We start from the raw sequence: 19961 nt of genomic DNA on the forward strand, positions 1-19961 counted from the left end.
CAGTAATTTTGTTTACATTCTTCTCTATTATTTAATATGTTTAGTTTTCAACATTGATTTCTACAAGATTTGGAGTTACAAGATTTTCTCCCCATTTCTACCCTACCTCCCCCACTCCAAGATGGCATATATTCTGATTGCCCCTTTCCCCAGTCTGCCCTCCCTTCTGTCACCCCACTTCCCCTCCATCCCCTTTCCCCTTACTTTCTTGTAGGGCAAGATAGATTTCTATACCCCATTGCTTGTATATCTTATTTACCAGCTGCATGTAAAAACCACTTTTTTCAGCATTTGTTTTTAGAACTTTAAATTCCAAATTCTCTCCCTTCTTCCCTACCCACTCACCCTCTTTGAGAAGGCAAGCAATTCAACATAGGCCACACATGTATCATTATGCGAAACACTTCCATAACAGTCATGTTGTGAAAGACTAACTATATTTCCCTCCATTCTATCCTGTCCTCCTTTATTCAATTTTCTCCCTTGACTCTGTCCCTTTTCAAGTGTTTGCTTTTGATTGCCTCCTCCCCCTATCTGCCCTCCTTTCTATCATCCCCCCTCTTTTATCCCTTTCCCCCTACTTTCCTGTAGGGTAAGATACCCAATTGTGTATGTTATTCCCTCCTCAAGTCAAATCCAAGGAGAGCAAGATTCACTCATTCTCTCACCTGGCCCCTCTTCCCTTCCAATAGAACTGCTTTTTCTTGCCACTTTTATGTGAGATAATTTACCCCCATTCTATCATTCTATCTCTCCCTTTCTATTTCTCTCAATATATTCCTCTCTCACCCCCCTTTTTTTAGATATCATCCCTTCTTATTCAACTCAACCTGTGCCCTCTGTCTATATATATATATATATATATATATATATATATATATATATATATATATATATATATATATATATATATATGTATGTATTCCCTTCAGCTACCCTAATACTGAGAAATGTTTCATGAGTTACAAATATCATCTTTCCATGTAGGAATGTAAACAAAACGGTTCAACTTCAGGAAGTCTCTTATGATTTCTCTTTCCTGTGTACCTTTTCATGCTTCTCTTTATTCTCGTATTTGAAAGTCAAATTCTCAATTCAGCTCTGGTCTTTTCTTCGAGAATGCTTGAAAGTTCTCTATTTTATTGAAATTCCATATTTTGCCCTGAATTAGTATTAGTTTTGCTGGGTAGGTAATTCTTGGTTTTAATCCTAGCTCATTTGACTTCCAGAATATCTTATTCCAAGCCCTTCCATCCCTTAATGTAGAAGCTGCTATATCTTGTGTTTTCCTGGTTGTGTTTCCACAATACTCAAATTGTTTCTTTCTGGATATTTGCAACATTTTCTGCTTTACCTGGGAACTCTGGAATTTGGTGACAACATTCTTAGGAGTTTTCTTTTTGGGATCTTTTTCAGGAGGCGATTGGTGGATTCTTTCAGTTTCTGTTTTACCCTCTGGTTCTAGAATATCAGGGTAGTTTTCCTTGATGATTTCTTGATGACATCTAAGCTCTTTTTTTGATCATGGCTTTCAGGTAGTCCAATAATTTTTAAATTCTCTCTCCTGGATCTATTCTCCAGGTCAATGGCTTTTCCAATGAGATATTTCACATTGTCTTCCATTTTTTCATTCTTTTGGTTCTGTTTTATAATTTCTTGATTTTTCATAAAGTCACTAGCTTGCACTTGCTCCATTCTAATTTTTAAGGTAGCATTTTCTTCAGTGGTCTTTTGGACCTCCTTTTCCATTTGGATAATTCTGCCTTTCAAGGCATTCTTCTCCTCATTGGCTTTTTGGAGCTCTTTTGCCATTTGAGTTAGTCTATTTTTTTTCTTTTTCATATTTTATTATTTAATCTTTTTAGTTTTCAACATCGATTTCCACAAGATTTTGAGTTACAAATTTTCTCCCCATTTCTACCCTCCCCCCCCCACTCCAAGATGGCATATATTCTGATTGCCCCATTCCTCAGTCAGCTCTCCCTTCTGTCACCCCACTTTCCCCCCCATCGCCTTTCCCTTTTGTAGGGCAGTAGATTTCTATACCTCATTGCCTGTATATCTTATTTCCCAGTTGCATGAAAAAACTTTTTTTTTGAGCATCCACTTTTAGAACTTTGAGTTCCAAATTCTCTCCCCTCGTTCCTCATTGACTTGTTTTTCATGATATTCTTGCATCACTCTCACTTCTCTTCCCAATTTTTCCTCTACTTCTCTTACTTGCTTTTCCAAATCCTTTTTGAGCTCTTCCATGGACTGAGACCAACTCATATGTTTCTTGGAGGCTTTTGATATAGGCTCTTTGACTTTGTTGACTTCTTCTGGCTGTATGTTTTGACCTTGTCACCAAAAAAGATTCTATAGTCTGAGTCTGAATCTGAGTCCTTTTACGCTGCCTGCTGCTCATGTTCCCAGCCAACTACTTGACCCTTGAGCATTTGGTCAGGTCATAACTGCCTTCAGAGTGGAGAGTGCTTTGTCCTAAGCTTTAGGGGCTGTGCTGCTGTTTTCAGAGCTACTTCTACTCCACCGTCACCACAAGCTCTGCCACACCAGCATTGCTCCTCCCCTATGAACTGCCAACCAGGACCGTGCGATCCAGATCCAAGCAGGGCAAAGCAAGAGAACCGTGCAGCTGTGCCAGCAATGCAATCCCTGCACTCCTGCTCTGATCTGCCACTTGATTCCTCCCACCTTGTGAGCCAGGGACTCCAGAAGCAGCTGATGCTGGAGCTCTGGAAGCAGCCGCAGGAACTTCCTGCTACTGCCACTGCCATGTCACCTCTGCTGCACCCAGGGCTGGGGCTGGATGGCCCATTTCTTTCACCCAGATTCAGCAGTTTTCCCACTGACTTGCTCCATGGTCTTTGGTATTCCCAGGTTGAGAAGTCTGGTAACTGCTACAGCTCAGTGATTCATGGCCCTGAAGCCTGCTCTGCCCAATCTCCTCTGCCCTGGTCTGTTCCAGCACGGCCCATGCTGGGCTGCGCTCTGCTCCCCCTTCCCAGCGACCATCCAAGCTGTCCTGGACTGCTTCTTGTATTTCGTGAGTTCTGTAGCTCTAGAATTTGTTCAGAGCCATTTTTTACAGGTATTTGGAGGGATTGGGGGAAGAGCTTAAGCAAGTCCCTGTTTTCCAGCTGTCATCATGGCAGTACAATCATTTTTAATAGTATTTTCCCCAATTATATGTAAAGGCAATTCATGTTTACAAAATTGAGTTTAAAATTTTCCTCCTTCCCTTCCCTCTTCTTAAAAAAGGCAAGCAATCTGATATAGGTTGTATGTGTGTAATCCAGTAATTCTCAAATTCTTTCCTTGATCTATTTTCCATGTCAGCTGTTTTTCTGATAGTTCATACTTTCTATTTTTTCATTCTTTTGACTTTATTAGATTGTTTTGTGGTGTCTTGTGGAGATATTAGCTTCCATCTGCCCCATTTTAATTTTTAAGGAATTATTTTCTTCAGTGAGCTTGTGTACCTCTTTTTTCATTTGGCCCATTTTGCTTTTTATTCTTTCTCTTCAGTAAATTTTTGTACCTCTTTTACCATTAGGCCCATTCAGTTTTTTAAGGTGTTATTTTCTGGAGTACTTTTTGGGCCTCTTTTACCAAACTGTTCTCACTTCATAATTTTTTTTGCATCACTCTCATTTCTTTTCCCAATTTTTCTTCTACCACTTGGGACTGTGTCCAATTAGCCTTTTTCCCCCTTGGAGGCTTTGTTTATATAGCTATTTTCACTTGTCTTCTGAGTTTGTGTCTTAAGTCTTGCCTGCCACAAGTTTTTGGTGGTGGTTTGCTCATTTTTCCACCCTATTTGACTTTGAACTTTATGTTAAAGTTGGACTTTGCTCACCTTGGGGTGAGGAGGCACTGTCCTAAGTTTCATGTTTTTTCTTGTTGCTGTTTTCAGAGCTAGCTAGCAGGTCTGCAAGTTTTTGATACTTCCAAGGTGGAGTGGTCTTTACTCAAGAAGGGCCCCTGCTTCCACAAGAACACTCCTCTTGGCTCTAGAATTGCAACCAAGGGCCCCTGCTCCCTTGTGATTGACCATAAGCACTCCTCTCTGCCCAAAACAAAAACCCAGAATGGTGTATGGGCAGCAGGGTTGCCAAACTGCACTCAGGTGCCAGCCAGGAAAAGGTCCCCTGTAATCTTTCTGACCAGTTTTGTCCGACCTCCTTATTGTCTCTGGGCTGAGAGCTCCTAAAGCTGCTACTACCGCAGCCACCTCCAATGCCAGCCATTAGTTCTATACTCGCATGTATTCTGGTTCTACCCCCTCTCCCCCCCCGCCACCCCCGTGTAACAGACCTCTCCTGCAGACCTCCTAAGTTGTCTTAGGCTGGAAAATTTACTTCACATCAACCTTTTGTTGGCTCTGCTGCTTCAGAATTCAATTTGAGGCATTAAAAATTTTTTGAGGGGAATATTAGGAGAATTCAGTTGGATTTCTCACTCTACTCTGCTATCTTGGCTCTACTTCAAGGCAATTTTTCAAAATAAAACATACACATTAGGCTTTGTTCTACCAACAAAGTAAACAGATCACTTTTTTGAAATGGTATTAACTCTTCCTTAGCCATGGTAGACCACAACTGGAGCCTGGATTCATTATAACATCTCATTCTATTCACGGCAGTTTGGTTGTTAGAATAAAATGTATTCTTGTAATTTGATAACCCACTGCTTTTTTTTTTGACATCATACTAATAGTATATACAACAGTCTTGATGTGTTCAGTAAGGGAACTCAGGAAGCACACATATGAAAACAAATATATAAAAAGCTTTGCTATATTTCGAGGATCCATGATTTCTTGTCATTGTGGATACACCTTTGATAGATCACATACCCATTATAACTGATTGCCTTCCAGAGTTGTCAAAAATTTCATTACATTGCAATCAAAGTGGTGATGAGCTTCTTTGGTCCTTAGCTAAGTATGGGTAAAATTTAAACCTTTCCAACTTGGTGTAGGGCCTGCTAGAGCCTATAAAAGGCCTGTAAAAAACCAAGATCCATCTCCATGCCTGTAACAGCAACTACACTGGCACACCTAGGATGGCTGCTAGCATAGGTTCTTAGATCTGCTTTACTAGGAAAGATGGCTTTTTATGGGTCAACAATCTTCTTTAATTATATTCATTAGTTCAGGGAAAAAGGCAGCACCCTGAACATCAGAGAAAATATAAGAGAAAATATAGAGAAAATATAAGCACAGAAATTAGACTGACAGGGTTCTAAATGCCTAAATCAAAGCAATATGGCTATACACTTTACATACATTACTGGATTGAGAGAGCCTTTACATCTGAGCAGTCAGGCAGTTCTGAACATATGGCTACTCAGAGTCTCCACCAGGGAATCACAAGATCCTTCTCATACGCAAACCCCCAAAGCAAAAGCTCACCTCTCAGAATTCTTCTTCTGGCTAACAGGCTCAGAGCCAGAAGGCATCACAACCCTTGGGACCCAATGCCTAATTAACTTATTACCAAAAGATGTGGAAGCCCAAAGCAAGCTTCCCTTAATGGGCTCCACGTGAGGCCTATTAATGGGTGGGGAAGATCTTATACTCCATTAACTTTACAATGCCACAATGAGTTATCACTGCAAAGTCTTCAATGGAATTGCACTTAACCATAGTATAATGGATTCAGAGCCAGCCTGGGAACCAAGAAGCCAAGTTTAAGCCCACTTCTAACATATACTGGTTGTACAACCCTAGGCAAACCACTTAAAGCTCTCAATGCACTAGACAACTGTAAGACAATGGGTTACAGAGAAAGTGCTGACCAGTAGAACAATTTTCCTATGCCAAAATCACAGGTCTCATTTCTATCTCTATTCTGCTTCTTAATGCACCATTTTTTTTTCACTTACGTACTTTGTTGGTGTTTCCTAAAGTGGTTGTCTTCAAACTTTTTTGCTCATGCACCTCTATTAGTAAAATAAACTTGAAAAAATTTGTATACTGGGGGCATACCTAACAACACCTTGTAGAGTGCTGCAGTCCAGCTTAGGTTATAACTACTATGAGGAGGAGCTGCTGTTGGGCTTGTAACGGGAAAAGTTGGGACTGTGCACAGTTCGGAGAGGGGTGGCAGTACTGGGCCGTAATCAGAGGGTAGATGTGGTTGTGTTGTAGACACATTCCGTGACTGGCTGTACCACACCTTTTTGGGGTAGAGGATCATAGATACATTTCATCCAACAAACTCACTGAATACTTATCATGTAGAGAATACTAACATGAATAAAGACAGTCTTTTCTCTCAGTGAACATATAATCCAGAATGGGAAATAAAATACATAAGCACATAATTGTAATAAAAAGCTTATGTCTTTGGGCTTGTGGGTTCAAGGAAATCTTAATGTAATTTAGTATTGGAATGAGTAAGACTTGATAATATCACCAAAAAGAAAAGCAAAAATGCAGGTCACATTCAAGGGAACCTAGAATGCCAAATTAAATAAGACTTTATTCAGCAGATAATGAAAAGCTACTATTTGTTTCAGAGGAGAGTGACTATGCTTTAGAAAATTTTACAAATATATAGTGCCAATAGTCCATGTTAAAAATGAGAGCTTAAAGTAGAATAGTAACAGTAAGCATGTAATTGGTTTCAAGAGACAAACTTGCATATAGAAGGTAAGGGAATTAGAATACTCAAAATGAAAGTCCAAATGTGTTTAATGAATAAAACAGCACTATTAACAGAAACAGAGATTTGAAGCTAAGTCTGGCTTTAGACATTTTTGTAATATTAAAATAATAAACTTTAAAATTTGTTAATATCAATTGACAGAAATAATCCAGACTGTTTTAGAAGCATACTTTCATTTTCATTGAATTCTCCTTACAGAACTTGTATGGTCTAATTTTATTTCATCACAGTAATGTCTTGTTCCAATCAATTTAAACTATAATAATTTTTATGCTTTCTTTAGGAGTACCTTTTTATTGGCATTCAGAAATATCTTTGAGTTGAGCTGCCCTTACTTCTCAAAGGCAGATTTCTGAAAATAATCTGAACTAAAAATCTGCAAATTCTTCTTCAATTCTGTTGTAACGTAGTAACTGGTCTTCTAATCCATAGCTGTCTATCAACTGAGTAAGGCTTAGTTTCTTGTTCTCCACAGACAGGGTTGATTGCAGCTCAAAAAGCAACAGCTGGCTACTATTTCTCCACTTCTTTATCAATGATTGTAACTGTGAAAGGTTATTCTGAAGTAGAAAACAAGATTATAAGTACATTATGTCTAATTACATAATTTTTTAAAAATATGTAAAAGGTATTAAGGTAGTTGGTTTCCTTGGGGCCTACTTTTAAACTCAGGGGTTATTCAATCAACAAATACTTATTTAGGAAGGGCTTACTACGGTGCCACTATGCTACAGGTGCTAGGGATACAAGTATGAAACATTCACTACTCAAAAGGAGCTTACATTTTAATGAGGGATATAACAAATACAGCATAAAAATACAAAGTGGCTAAATACAAGGTAGTTTGGGAGAGAAGGCTCAAGAAACATTTTTCTACTCTTTTACTTCTCCCATTTTTCCAAGGAACAGTTAATTCTGATAAGGTTTCAAAATAAAAAAAACAAAGAAAAATCCAAACCATCCAAAACAAACAAATGCTTACTAAACATTGGGCAAAGACAAAATGAAAAATGTCCCTGCCCTCAGGGCATGTGCTTGTTTATAACATTCAGCTTTCTAGTAGAATGTAAGTAGATAGATAGCAATTTGAGAAAGAATGTGAACTCCTAACTTCTCTTTAGGAGGTGGCACAGAAATTGAAGGGAGTGAGCAAAAAAAGCACAGAGCAGGACTTGAATGATAAGACACTTCTAACCTATACCTTCCTGGAGGTGGGAAGTCCACAGATGTTACACATTGCACACATTGTGGCACTTTTTCAATATACCAATCAGTTGTGCTTTTTTTTTCCTTTCTAAAAAACACTATTCGTCATATGGGATGACTTTCTGGGAGGGGGTGGAGAAGGAACACATGGGATAACTTTGGTAATATAAGAAAGAGAAAATATCAATAAAAAGAGGACTGCTGTATTCAGGGAACAAACAGGTCTATCCTAAAGGTACTTGAACAGTAAAATAGCATGGTCAGACCTGTGCTTCATGAAAGTTATTTTGGTAGCTGTGTGGAGGACAGACTGGAAATGGAGAAGCTAGGAATCTGAAAGGGTATGAAATAGAGTGGCAGTCATATGAGGAGAGGACAGGATGGATGGCATGAGTTGTTGTGGACATGAAACTCGGCAAATGGGTTGGATATAGGGGTAGGGAAGATGAGGGACAAAGAGTTTGAGGTTGTGACGCTGAATGATTGAAAGAATACAGATGCCTCAAAGAAAAACGGGTTGTTTGGAGAATGGGAACAGTTCCATTATGAATATAGTTTGAGATGCCTACGGGTGGCTGGCAATATAGAAAAGGACCTTACATCTGGGAGTTATCTGCATAACGAATTCAATTGAATCTATGAGAGAAAATGAGATCACCAAGGGAGAAAGTATTGAGGGAGAAAAGAAGAGGCCCTGTGACAGTCCTAACAGAATACCCATGGCTGTGGGGTAGAACTTGAATGAGCCAAGAAGTAACATACAAGTACAATGAGGATCAGGATACAGTAGTGTCACAAAAACTCAGGGTCGAAGAGTGCACTCAGAAGAAAACAGGTGGTCAAAAATATAAAATGCTAAAAAGGTCAAGAGGGTTGAGGAAAAAGAAAACTGGATTTAACAGAAATTTAAAGAAATCTTTGGTAACTTTGGAAAGAGCAGTTTCCATTGAATGGTGAAGGCTAAAGTCACAATATTACAGAGTAAAAAGCTGGGTGCTGGGGAAAAAGGCACGAAGAATAAAAAAACTTCTACTCAAAAACCGCTTCAATTCTAACGGGAGAAACAAGTAATCTCTTTTGGCTCAAAAGCTACAATCCTATGAAAGAAGGAAAACTGAACAAACATTCCAGAAAAGTCCACAATATAATTAATAACATGTGCTAAAAGAAAGTAAACTTTGGAAAAGAAAGACAAATTCTGCATATCCCCCCAAAGATAATCAAACTAGCAAGAAATTCCTGAATTGTTCATCAGCAGAGAAGATGAAATTAGGATATTAAGATGAGAGCTCCCAAATTAAAAATAAACCAAACACAAGACTAGATGTGCCAGTGTATGATGGAGAATCTCTTCAAATCACTACAGGAGCTGAAAAAGAGAATGAGAGATTTGAGAAACTTCAAAACCCAGGAGCCTTTCAGTTCCTGGAGACAGGCCTGAAACTGATAGTGCAACCAGCCTGCCTGTTTGAATAATGACAAATGGTGAGTGAGCAGAGTCCACTACCTAACCTTGACTATCTCTAGGCCGTAGCTATTTCACTGTACACTGAACTTTGGTGTCAAGTTCTAATTCTGATCTGAATGCTGTCTCCTGTTCCCGTGTCATTGGCTCGGAAACTTAACCCTGGTAACTGAGCCCATATTCTATAAGACTGATACTTTGGGCCCCTAGCTGAGTGAGAACTGAATAGCCACAGCTTTTCACCCTACTGCTTAGCTTGAGCAGTCCTACCTAATAGTATGAGGGTCCCTCAAGAGCAGAGCAAAGGAATATTATACTTGTGCAAGTATAAATGTTTTAAAGAATTTTTCTGTGTGCCATGTAAGACAAAAAAAATTCAATGAAATCACACATACTCTATCAATTTATACCATAACAGCAATATTGTAAGGAAAATCAAGTCTGAAAGACTTAAAAACTCTAATCAACATAATGACCAACCACAAGTCCAGAGACTCATGATGAAACGTGTTATCTACCTCCAGGTTAAGAGGTGAGGGACTCAGAGTGTGTGTGTATGTATACATACATATATAATATATATTTGGGCATGCTCAATGGAGGAAATCTGTTGTGCTTGACTACATATGTTTGTCACAGGTTTTATTTGTCTTGCTTTCTCTATGGGGGAGAAAGTAGGAGGGAGGAATTTGGAGCTCAAAATAAAATTGAAATGAAAAAACAAGAAACATGGAAAGACATATAAATTGACAAAGTGAAATCAGCAGGAGAATGACGTACAAAATGACTACAATAGCATAAACAAAGAAAAAGAACACTAATAAAAGCTAAACTCTTCAGTAATTATACTGATAATCTTGACCAAGGAAGAGAGATGAGGAAGCCAATCTCCCCTTCCTTTTGATAAAGAGGGGGTAAACTATGGATGTAAATGTTCCATACACCATTAGACGTGGTCACTGTGTCATGTTTTTGTTTCACTAGCAGTACCAGATCTCAAACTATACGGCAAAGCTATAACTGTCAAAACAATTTGGTACTGGATTAGAAATGGAAAGTTTAATCAGTGAAAATGTACATGAAATACAGAAGCAAATCAGCACAGTAACCTAATGTTTGATAAACCAAAGATCCCAGCTGTTGGGGCAAGAATTCACAATTCAACAAAAACTATTAAGAAAAACAAAAAATAGTTTGGCAGAAATTAGGAGTAGACCAATATCTTGCACTGTGTACCAATAAGTTCCAAATGGGTATATGATTTAGACATGGGTGACGACTTAAGCAAATTAGAAGAACATGAAGAAATTGTCACATCTATGGCCAAGGAAAGAGTTCATGACCAACAGGAAACATTTTTCAGGAGGTAAAATGGACAATTTTGCAATAGCTTCTTGGTAGGTCTGCCTACCATAAACTCCAGCGGCTTCCTATCACTTCTAAGATTATCTCCAAAATCCTGTTTTAAATTCTAACCTATCCCCCTCCCACCTTTCCAGTCTTCTTCTACCATCCTTTTCACCATATTTCCTGTGATCAATGACATTAGCTTCTTTGTTGTTCCTTGAACAAGAAACTCCATCTCTCACCTCTGGCTGTTTTCACTGGCTATTCCCCATGCCTGGAATGCCCTCCCTCCTCATCTCTGCCTCTGCTGATTATCTCCAATTTATTCTGTATATGGCTTATTTGTACATAGTTGTTTGCATTAGATTGTGAGCTCCTTGAGCACAGAATCTTTTCCGCTTCTTTGTATATCTAGCACTAGCAATGTCTAGTACATAGCAGGCACTCAATAAATGCTTACTGACCTATTTACTACTTTTATATACCCACCATTTAGCATAGTGCATAGGACAAATACATGCTTACTGGATGATCCTTCTGTTCTCTTTTAAGCCTTGAATTTAAATAGCTTTTTAACAGTAGTCTTATCTCTTCCCTACAAGCATGAATTTTTCTTACTCTTTTCTTGATAAATGAGAATGAAATGTGACAAGAGAAGGCTCATTCTGTAGAGAATACATGATTATCTAGAAATGAAGTAAAAAACAAAATGCATTAATAAAAATTACTAATAAAAAATTATAATCTAGGAAGAATTATAGTAGATTTCCACCATTTTCAAATGGAACAAAATCCAAGAAAGGAACCATTAATAGAATCTATGGCCTCCGATATTTATATTCAAATTCTCAAAGATACTGGTAACCAACCAAGTAAACTACAGATGCCAATGTAAAGAGACAAATTTGATCTCATATGTATCAGACACTTGATGGGTAGAACTCATGACTGGAATTTAAAATCTAGAAAGATGTAACTTTTAAAAAAGTGCATAAAAGATGAAGGAAAAGGAATCTGATGAACATTATACAATAATGAAACATTTTCACATGAGAAAATACAAGAATCAAAGTAGAGAAACATAAGGGGAAAGTACTTAGGCAAAAAATCAGATTATAAGCCTGGAAAAAAATATGATATAGTAGCAGCAGGGTTCTTCAATTATGAATGATGTCTGAATTTCTAAATCTAATGGCATTTTCTCAATCCTTATACTTCTTGAACTATCTGCAGCTCCTGATACTTCCACTTACTTGTCAAACCAGTCCTTCTCAGTTTCCTTTGCTTGGATCCTCTTGCCCTATGGCATGCCCACTAGCTTCAGGTGTCTCCCAAGGTTCTGTCCTGGGTCCACTTCTCTTTTCTCTCTATGCTATTTCATTGGGTTATCGCATCAGCTTCCATTATCACCTCTATGCTTATGATTCCTAGATTTACAGAGGGAGATAAGAGCCCCTGTTTCTCTTCAGAGCTCCATTCTTACATTATCATTGCATGTTGGACATTTCAAACTTATCTTTGCCCCATCCTCTTTCCTCTTCTGAACTTTTTTATTTCTGTTGGGGCACTAACTTCTCAGTTACTTATGTTGGCATCATCTTTAATTCCTTAATTTTCCCATATGGCTAATCAGTTGCCAAATCGTGTCATTTCTATCTTCACAACATCTTTGGTAAAACCCATTGTTTCCACTCGCACACCCATCACCCTCAGTCAGGCCCACGATCACTCCTCCTTCTGGGCTATTCCAATGGTGTTCTAATTGCTCTCCCATTCAAATCTGTCCTCTACATAGCTGCCAAAAAAATTCTCCTAGAGCATAGGTCTGACCATGTTATCACCCTACTCAAACTCCAAGCCCAAACAAATTCTTTGTTCTGCATTTAAAATTGTTTGCAACCTGACTCCTTCCTACCTTTGTCTTCTTATACATTACTTGCCTTAGTGTAGCATAAGATCTTGCCATACTGAACTATATGCTGATCCTCACACTCCTCTCCTGTTTCCATGTTTTTGTACTGGCTATATTTGGTGCCTGAGATGTTCTGCCTCAATTTTACCTCTTCAAATCCCAGGCTTCTTTCAAGATTGAGTTCAAATCCCACCTTTTATAGAAGGCCTTTCCTAATACCCACAGCTGCTAGTGCCCTTTTCTTTACCTTCCATCTACTCTCTCTACATCCATTAACGCATATGTCATCTCCCTTATTAGACTATAAGCTACTATAAGCTATTCTTTGTATTCCCATCCAGTGTTTAACAGACTAACGAATGAAAAAAGCATTTAATGTGCCATGTGTTGCGCTAAACACGGGAAATACACAAATCAGACAGTCCTTGCCCTTGGAGAGAAAAGAACAAGGGAGAGGCTCAGCACAACAGGACAGATGGAAAAACAGTCCAGGTGAAGAGCTGGATGGCATATGAAGCATGGTCTGAACAGAAACCAACTAAATATAGCAGGATAAGTGAGTCTGCATTTACTCACCAATCAAGACAGCTGAGGCCCACGAGAGTTCCAGAACTGAGATTAATTCTTCCAGGGACTGAGAATATGGTTTTGGGAGGTCCAATAGAGAAAAGTGCTGTTCCACATTGAGGGAAGCAGACCCCTGGCGGTGAAGCAGTAAGATGACTCTGGTGGATGGCTGGATGTGATATACCTATCTGCCGGATTTCTTTCTCCGCTGAAAACTGAGCAGCTAATACATTCTTGACTTGCCTTAATATTAACTTACAAAAAGCAAAAAAAGATCAAGGGAACTGTCATTCTGGATCTGATTCAGATTAATAAGGAAGAGATATATAATGGGAACTTTGGAGTAAAGTCACCAATCTCAAAAATTTGTTCTCAAAAAAGAAGACAAGAATTTTACAGTGATCTGCAGAAAATAGTTTTCAACAGTGAAATGGATAGATCCATCCCATGGATTAAAATTCTATAGGGAAAATTAGTACAAGTGGGAGGGAAGCTCTTAAGAATGAAAATACTGAAAGCACAAACATAACTAGTTTGAGTGAGAAAGGAAAAAAAGGAACTGTCTAAAGAGATTCATTTGGAGCTACTTAGATTTTTATTTTAAAAGCCATATACAGAAGACAACAAACCATGGACATATAACTGAGGATGAGTATAAAAGTCGGGCACAGACTGGTAAGATGAGTATCTGGGGCACTAACGTTCAAAATGAGCAGGAGCTAGTGAGGAAACCTAAAAATAATAATAGGAAAATGTTTGGGTAAAATGAAGAAGAATGAAGAAGGGACATGAACATCAGGGAAAGGACATGTGGGTAGTGAAAGACAAAGGGAACAAGTAAAAACCTTACTCAACTCTTTTAGTGCTTTTTTCCCCTCTGCCAAGAATGTACATTAGACTAGAAAGGGCCAAAAAAAAAAGGCTAGTAGAGTTGAACCTAAGATGAGTAAGACAATAAGAGAGCACCTAGCTACACTTGGTAAATTTAAGAACCCAGGCTCAGAGGGACTCAAACCTAGGAGAATAAAAGAACTGACAAGATTAAGAAGTGTGGCCTGGATAAATAGGTGCATTCAGAATAGGTTAAATGATTATGTCAAGATGTGATAGGACCAGTGTTCCCTGGTCTCCTGACAGGTAGTAATTTCCCTAAAAGCTAACAAAGCTGTCCCTGAAACTTGACACTGTCTCCCTTGACATACAGCTTCCTGGTCACCAAAGGGCATAAAAAATCCTACACAAATGAAATTGGAACCCTTCAGACTTGATGGATACCAAAAGGCTAATGAGTAAGTCACCATACCCTGCTGGACTGACTGGACACATTTCCACTTGAGGGTGGAGGTGGGTTTGAGATGAGGGAGGATGTCTATAGAAGCTAAGTGCTACTGTCTCCTTGAAGCATAACCCTGCTACATTTGGGCTAAGTAAACCTCCTTTTGTAAACTGTTCAATGACTTATGAGTGCCTCATTTCATACCCAAAGTGACTCTGAACATCAGGCGTGCCCCAACAGATGGGTATAATAAATTAGGTTTGATGTCAACTTAGATGAAGATTTCTAGAGGTGCACTTCAGGAATCTGACCTTGGCTCAGTGCTGTTCTAATCTAATAAAATGACCTTTAACAGGAATAAATAGCAACTTACATATTTAAGGTTCATTCAAAAAAAAATCAACTTTCTGATTACAAGATTTGGGAGATGTGGCTTTCCAGCAGTTTACTTGCCCTAAATAAGGCTGCCAGAAGTTTTATTCCCTAATAAATAAAATATTAGGGTGTGTTACATGAACAAATCTGACTTTGTCACTTAGCTGTAATTTACCTGACAGCAAAACATCGTTTGTGCAACCAATCTCAATGTTCTTACCTTTGACCTATACATTTTGGTTAATTTTAGCCTTCGAAGAAGCTCTTCCTTCTCTTGAACTTCCTTCAATAATTTCATCTTTTCTTCAAGCAATTCTTGCTTGCCAATGTTATATCCTTCTGAAACCATCTGGGGGAGATTATCTGACAGAGTACTTATGACAAGGGGCTTGCAGTCTTTCAAAGACAGACTTTCTTCAGATGCTTTTTCTATGTTTTTACAGTTTTCTGGAAATGCAGAATAGCTTCCACCAGGGGAAGATGTTGCTTCCTCTGAAGTGGTGGAGTTATTTTCAGTATCTACTTTAAGACGTTTTGCCACAGCATGACAGGAATTAAATGAACTTCTTGTTTTCTTTAACCGTTCTCTAAGTGTTGCACTCATCAGCTAAAGAAGGAAACAAAACTAACATTAAAACTTTTTAAAATGTAACTAAAGCAACCACTCAAACAATACCCCATTTATGTGGCAAACATCACTAGATACCAGATGCATTCTGTCTCTCTACACCCTATTATACTGCAGCTATCCCAGAGAAGGAAACCTTAACATCTACATAATGGAAGGCCACACTGTCTCCCATTAGAGGGTTACGGAGTAAGATGTAAAAGTAAAATTGTACTACCCTTTTTGGTGATTCACAAAACTGACTCAAGAAAGCCTTCAAAAAAGGTCAAATTCTCTCATGTGAAAAAAAAAAATCACAGAATCTGAGTTGAAGCTGAAGTTTCTCCTGTAAAATAAGAGTTGGCCCAAATGATTTCTGAGGTCTCTTCTATCTTTAAATACTATGATCTACTTTATACATTATGCTACATAACAGAAATTTTTGGTGATCCATTCAAACATTTACTGAAGATCTATTTTGCTTTAGTATAGCGGTGTGCTGGACATGTAGTAATGAGAATCCCCAGTTCAAATCTAGTTTCTAACATTTAATAGCTGAGTGACCAAGGGTAAATCAATAACACTTCTAGAAACAGTGTTGTTTAAAGGAGTAAGAGAAAGCAATTCAAGAAACATTAAGGACCTAAATAACTGAAAAAGTTCCTACCCTCAAGGAGTACACATTCTACTCCAATAGAGAGAGGTATTTTGCAAATCTAAAACACTGTATCTATAGTCTTAAAATGCTATATATAGAATCTTAATCTTATCTTTAGATAAAATCTTAAAAACACTGTGCGTAAGAGAGATATTACTCTCCCCTAGTTCTCCTCCTATTACACAGCTCCTTCGCGGAATCCTTATTTATCCAGATTGTGCCTCTAATCGTATTTGTCCCACAAGTTTCCATTAGGGACCTTCTCTTCTTCTACACCACTTCTACTTGGTGATCTCATCTGCTCCCATGGATTTACTTACCACATCTATCCTGATGATTCTCAAATCTGCCCATCCTGCCCCACTCTCTCCAATCTTTTATCTCCATCTGCCTTTCGGAAATCGAACTGAACATCCAGTAGACCTCTTAAACATGTCCAAAACTGAATTCTTTATTTTTTTCCTAAATCCTCCTCCTTCTCCCCTTCCCCCCAACTTTTCTATTACTGCAAAGGTTAACATCATTCTACTAGTCCTTCAGGTTAGCAGCCTAGATGTTATCCTCAATTCCTCACTATCTCTAACACCCTCCCCATATTTAATCTGTTGCCAAGGTCTTGATTTCACCTTTGAAACACCTCTCCGATGCCACCTTCTGCCTTTTGTTTTTGACATTGCTACCATTCTAAGTGCAGGTGCTCATCACCTCAAACCTAGACTGTTCCAATAGCCTGCTGGTGGGTCTCACCACTTCAATCCATCCTCCATTTAGTCACCAGTGATTTTCCTAAAGTGCAGGTCTGATGATGTCCCCTTTCTCCTGAATAAACTCCAGTTGCTCTCTGTGGAATCTAGGAACTGATACAAAATCCTGTTTGGCATTCAAAGCCCTTCAATAACCTAGCCCCTACCTACCTTTTCAATTCTGTTACACCTTACTCCCTACACCACATTTTCTTTGATCCAAACACTGGGCACCCTGGCTATTCCACAGACAAGTTACTCTGGGCACTTTCTCTCACTCTCACATACCTGGAATACTGTCTCTAGTCATCTCCATCTACTGGCTTCCTTTTAAGTCCCTACTAAAATCTCATTTTCTACAGGAAGACATTAATTCTCATGCCTTCTCTCTATTATTTCCTATTTATCCTGAATAAAGCTTGCTTGCATATTTTTGCTTGCTTGTTGTCATTCCCTTTAGATTGTGCTCTCCTTGTGGGCAGAGACAGTCTTTATCCTCTTTTTTGTAGCCCTAGATCTTGGCACAGCGCCTAGCACTTAATAGGTGCTTAATGTTTGTTGAATGACTAAATACACTCTCAGCAGTCTTAATTATTAAGTACAGAGGACGCTTTTTACTCACTGCAAGTACTTTGCCACCCACAGAGAAGACAAAGATAGGGCATTTTAAGACTATATTGTTTCTTTTAAAGATTTGCAAAGCGCTTTAACTCTACTGGAGTAGAATGTACAGTCCTTGACTGAATGGATCACCAAAAGTTTCTATTATATAACATAATGTACAAAGTAGATTATAGGGTTTAAAGGTAGAAGAGGCCTTAGAAATCATTTGGTTCAACTCTTACTTGACCAAGGAAGAACTTCAGCTCTGAGAAGTGAAAGATTTGCCCGGGGGTGGGACATAAGTATTCATACAGCACAGGTGTGCAAAATACTGTGCTAATAAGCACCTTACAAATATTATTTCATTTGATCCCCAAAACAACCCTGGGAAGTAGGCGCTGCTATTATCCCCTTTTACACTTGAAGAAATTGAGTCAAAGAGAGTTAAGTTGACTTGCTCCGTCTGACGCGGATTTGAAGGCAGGTCTTCCTCTCTATCCACCGGACCACCTAGCTGCCTCCTATGTCTAAAGGCTGATAATCTATAGGAGGGCGGGGAGAGGAAGGGAAGATTATTATAAATAACACAAGAAAAAACATAAATGCAAAGGATTGGTCCATTAAAATGATTTAAGAAACTAGAGGAGAGATGGGGTGGGGGACCCTCAGGGTAGCTCTATGAGGAAAGGTCTCCTGGGGGAAATGTCAAGAGTTGGTTCTTGAAGAAAGGGATGCGCTTCCCCAACACTTTCCAAGTATGGATGTTGGTGTGAGGAAGTCAAGGTAACACACAAGGAAGCACTGGTTTTGGAGTCAGGAGGACCTGAATTCAAATCCAACCTCTGGTGCTTACTACCTGAGGAATATCGGGCAAGTCACTTAACCTCAGACGAAGCTTCTCCTTCGTCCATGAAACAAGGGGGCTCAGCCGGTCACTTCTAGGTACGATCTCACGACGGGGGCCTAAGCCTGCAAAAGCTGCCCGGGGCCCGCCGGGGCGGGGGAAGGCCCCAGGAATGCTGGGCTCGGGCACTGCAGGAGGCGGGGAGGGGGCAGCCTGGGTCTCTGGGATCTCCGGGGCCCCTCGTACACCAGGACCTGGGGGGCGGGGCCCAGCACGGTCCAGCAGCGAGTCTAATGGCGGCTTTCCTACCTGTTTCCCCGAACCCTTGTTCTGAGAAAGCCGGGCAGTGTCCCGGGCCTCGGAAGGGGCAGGGACGGACGTGGCTCTATCTGGGGGAGGGTCCATCCCGAAAATGGGGCGTCTGCTCTAGAAACAGCGCGAAACAAAGTGTTAGAAGCGCCAATAGCGCTCCCTCCCCTCGGCCCCAGGACACGCCTGCTCCTCGCAGAATTACTCCTTAGTAGGGCCGTTACTCCAGCGCCTCGGGGAACCCCGGGTTTGGGGGCGGCGCCTCCCAAGCCACCCTCCAGCCCCGCCCCGCCCCCGGCAGAGGCGCGTTCGGCCCCGGGGCGACCGAGGAGAAGCCAAGGCCCGGCTCCTTAGGCTCGGCCCCGGGACCCGAGGGAAGGCCGGCTTTGGGCGTTTCTCCCCTTGGCCCGCCAGAGGACCACACCTGAGGCGGCGCTTCCGAGGAGCGCGGGAAGCCTGGGAGCAGGCGCCACACCCACCGCCTCCTGCCTACGCTCCACACGGAGGAGGCGGGCTCGCTATACGCACGCGCGCTGGGGCGGACGTTACAGGCCTTCGGCATCCACGCCCCGCCCTTTCCTGGCGTGGCGGGAACGATGAGCAAAGTCGGAACGAGACGCCATTGGTCCTCTAGGCGGAAAAGGCGGGGCAGGGAGAAGGGGGCGGAACGGGGTATGAGTGGGGTGTGGCTTTTATTTACTTCCGGGAACTCCTCTTAGAGACCTAAAAGCCGCAATCGAAGGTTGAGGAAAAGCGGCCTTTCTTTCCTTGGCGCAGCTGCGCCCTCATGCCCCGCCACCCCCCCCAAGGGAGAGCACTCAAGGACCTCGAGGCCCTGAGTCTTAGTAAATGCAGCCCAAAGCTGCGTCTACGCCATCCCCTCTGCTTCAAGTCCAGCTTCCACAACAGAACGACGGATCGAGGTCGTCTGTTTTCAACCTCCCAATTATGGACTAGAAAACGGAGGTCCCGAGGTCCCGAGGTCCTTGAGGTCGTTAGCATCCAAGGCAGGATTTGAACCCAGAACCTCGGCCTTAGAGGGTTGTTGTGAGATAAAACCTTCAGGTGCTCTAGTTTACAAAACCTCCGTATCTTTTCCTTAAACGGGTCGTTGAGACCAGTCATCCAGAATTATTCTCTGTTGCTGGTCCTCCACGTACAATCCGTCCCCTTCTCTACCCCGCAGAGATCCCACCCTAGATCGGTCGGCGCTTGGACTCCCCTCCGCAGTTTCCTTCCTCGCAATGCCGAGAGGGAATTCCCTAAATCTCTGCCATCACCTTGCCCTTCTTCCTGCATAAACTTCCTAGTGTCTTTAGCATTAAACCTCAACACCTTTGGTATTTAAGACCCTGGGGAATTGCCTTGGGAAGTG

The 19961-nt window shown here is 40.6% G+C and overlaps 1 protein-coding gene across 1 annotated transcript; it reads right to left on the reverse strand.

Moving 5' to 3' along the window:
- Window positions 1-6682: 6682 nt before the first annotated feature.
- SFR1 (SWI5 dependent homologous recombination repair protein 1) lies at window positions 6683-19100 on the reverse strand. The gene is made up of 4 exons (XM_036735866.1): window positions 19011-19100; window positions 18587-18703; window positions 15043-15429; window positions 6683-7234 (listed from the first exon to the last, which is right to left on the reverse strand). Exons 2-4 carry the CDS (start codon window positions 18680-18682, stop codon window positions 7043-7045), a joined length of 675 nt encoding a protein of 224 aa, XP_036591761.1. The 5' UTR covers window positions 18683-18703; window positions 19011-19100; the 3' UTR covers window positions 6683-7042.
- Between the last annotated feature and the right edge of the window lie 861 nt (window positions 19101-19961).

Source organism: Trichosurus vulpecula, chromosome 8 (genome assembly GCF_011100635.1).
Source record: "Trichosurus vulpecula isolate mTriVul1 chromosome 8, mTriVul1.pri, whole genome shotgun sequence".
In the NCBI taxonomy this organism is placed as follows: domain Eukaryota; kingdom Metazoa; phylum Chordata; class Mammalia; order Diprotodontia; family Phalangeridae; genus Trichosurus; species Trichosurus vulpecula.